The sequence below is a fragment of the Charadrius vociferus genome, unplaced genomic scaffold (assembly GCF_000708025.1).
Source record: "Charadrius vociferus isolate BGI_N301 unplaced genomic scaffold, ASM70802v2 scaffold1296, whole genome shotgun sequence".
Classification (NCBI taxonomy): Eukaryota; Metazoa; Chordata; class Aves; order Charadriiformes; family Charadriidae; genus Charadrius; species Charadrius vociferus.
In genome coordinates this window covers 148,665-150,702 of record NW_009649024.1, presented here as the reverse complement: position 1 = coordinate 150,702, position 2,038 = coordinate 148,665, and the positions used below count along the sequence as shown (strand labels likewise).

Below are 2,038 nucleotides of genomic sequence, written 5' to 3'. Positions count from 1 at the left end.
CCCGCACCCCCTCAAGCCCCAATCCTCCCAGCGCCCCAAACCTGATGGGGGTCGGGATGGGATCAGTCCCGTGCTGGCACGTGCAGGTTTCTGTGCTGCGCAGCCGCTGTAACCCAGTCCTGCTGGGCGATGCGTGGGCTTGATGCATTTGCCAAGGGTTTGGTTTTGCTCCAGGATGGAGCGGTGTAAATCAGTGTGAGCCCCCTGCTAAGGGCTGAGCATCCCCCCCACCCTGGGATGCGGTTCCCCAGGTTCTGGTTAGGACCGTGCCTGTGACAGCCAAATCCTTCCCCCAGAGCCCTCCACCACCCCGAAGAAGGAGAAGGACGCGGATGGGGAGAAGGAGAAGAAGGAGAAGGGGCTGGATTTTCCCAGCTGCCCCAACGAAGGGGCGAAGCACCCCAAGAGCCCGGCCGAGAAGCACAAGGAGAAGCACAAGGAGAGGTGGGGGCTCCTGCCCGTTCTTGGGGGGCACCAGCCACCTCGGCCAAGGCATCGGCGGGGCTGACGCGAGACCACCCTCCGCTCGCTCCTCACGAATTCTTTGGTTTATCCGGTTCTGCCTGTCCACGGGTGCTGGCGGCAGAGCTGGGGCAGGTTTTGGAGAGGGGAGGGAGAAATGGCTTTGTTTTTTGTTTTTTTTTAATTTTCACTTCTCTAATGCTATTTATTCCCTGGGCGAGGGCTGTTTCGACGGTGCTTGGCTGACCTCGTCCCACTCTCTTTGGCCCTAGGAAGCCCAGCAAATCCGGCTCTCGTGCCACCACCCCCCGGGCTCCAACCGACTCCAACCTGGAGAGGTACGTGCCGAAGGGCACCCCGACCTTGGGGCCGGGCTCTGCCGGGCACTGCCAGCCTGGGGGAGGCTTTGCCGGCGGTCTGGGGGCTACTGGGGCTCGGGGATGACTTGGCCGGGGCTGTGGTGTGCAGACGGGCAAGGCAGGATCCGTCTGCCTGGATCCCAGTGGGGGATGCTGGGGCCAAGCTCCCTGAGAGCATCTCTCCCTTCCTTTGGGCTTCTGTGGTGAAGAGAGTCCAGCAACGGCCGGAGCCCCGCTACGTCCTCCAAGAAGTCATCTCTGGATGGCAAGAAAGAGAGGTGGGTGCCTGGGGTGGATGGGGGTGGGAGAGGTCAGAGCCCAGCCCCTTGCCGGGCTGTGGATGGGGGTCTGGACCCACCGCCTGGTCCCTATCACCATCCTCTGACACGGGGCTCGTCCTGCCAGGAGAGACTCTGCAGACTCGAGGTCCTCCACCACCTCGTCCATCTCCTCTTCCTCCCCACAGAAGAGACCATCGGGGGAGCGGTAAGGAGGGGGTGTCCCCGGGCAGCCTGGGGATGCTTTGGGGATCCCCTTTGGGGATGCTCTAACCACAGGACCCACATCCCGGGGGGTAGAGGTGGCTGGGAGCCCTCATCCTGCCACGGGCACTGGGACATTCCCCATGAGGAGCAAATCCTCCTTTGGGAAGAATCTTGTTGGCTTCCAAGCGCTCGCATCGATGTGCTGGTGCCTGAGGTCCTGCCACCATTCCCTGCCCCCTGTCCCGCCTGCCCCATCTGTGGTGTCACCCTCACTGTCCCCTCTCCTGTGCCACCCCCAGGAGAACATCTGTGGGCACCAGCCCCTCGCCAGCTCCCGCCGCCTCCCGGAGAAACTCCAGCGACAGCAAGGAGGAAAGGTAGGAGGGACACATCCCACCGCCGCGGGACCACTGGAGGTCCCCTGGGGCTGCGCCGGGACCCCGACACCTGCCTGTCCTCCTGCGTGTCCCTGCAGAGCCAACAGCGGCAAGGCCAAACCAGAGACGCCGCGGACCCCCACCAGCCCCCTCTTCTCCCCCAGCCCCTGCCTCCTGGCCCCCTGCTATCTCACGGGGGACTCGGTGAGGGACAAATGCATCGAGATGCTGACGGCCGCCCTCCGCATGGATGGTGAGTGGGTCTGGGGGATGCTGGAGCTGGGGGTGCTGGAGCCTGGGCGATGATGGAGCTGGGGGATGCTGGAGCTGGGGGATGCTGGAGCCTGGGGGGGCG

General features: G+C 64.3%; 1 protein-coding gene across 1 annotated transcript in view; it reads left to right on the top strand.

Annotated features, from left to right (window-relative positions):
* Positions 1-2,038, top strand: part of LOC104288890 (transcription elongation factor A protein 3-like) — a 14,583-nt gene that overhangs the window by 4,218 nt on the left and 8,327 nt on the right. The window contains exons 2-6 of the mRNA XM_009887763.1: positions 297-444; positions 1,031-1,099; positions 1,227-1,307; positions 1,606-1,683; positions 1,848-1,936. Of these exons, the coding sequence (XP_009886065.1) occupies positions 297-444; positions 1,031-1,099; positions 1,227-1,307; positions 1,606-1,683; positions 1,848-1,936 (465 nt within the window). The remainder of the gene's footprint in view (positions 1-296; positions 445-1,030; positions 1,100-1,226; positions 1,308-1,605; positions 1,684-1,847; positions 1,937-2,038) is intronic.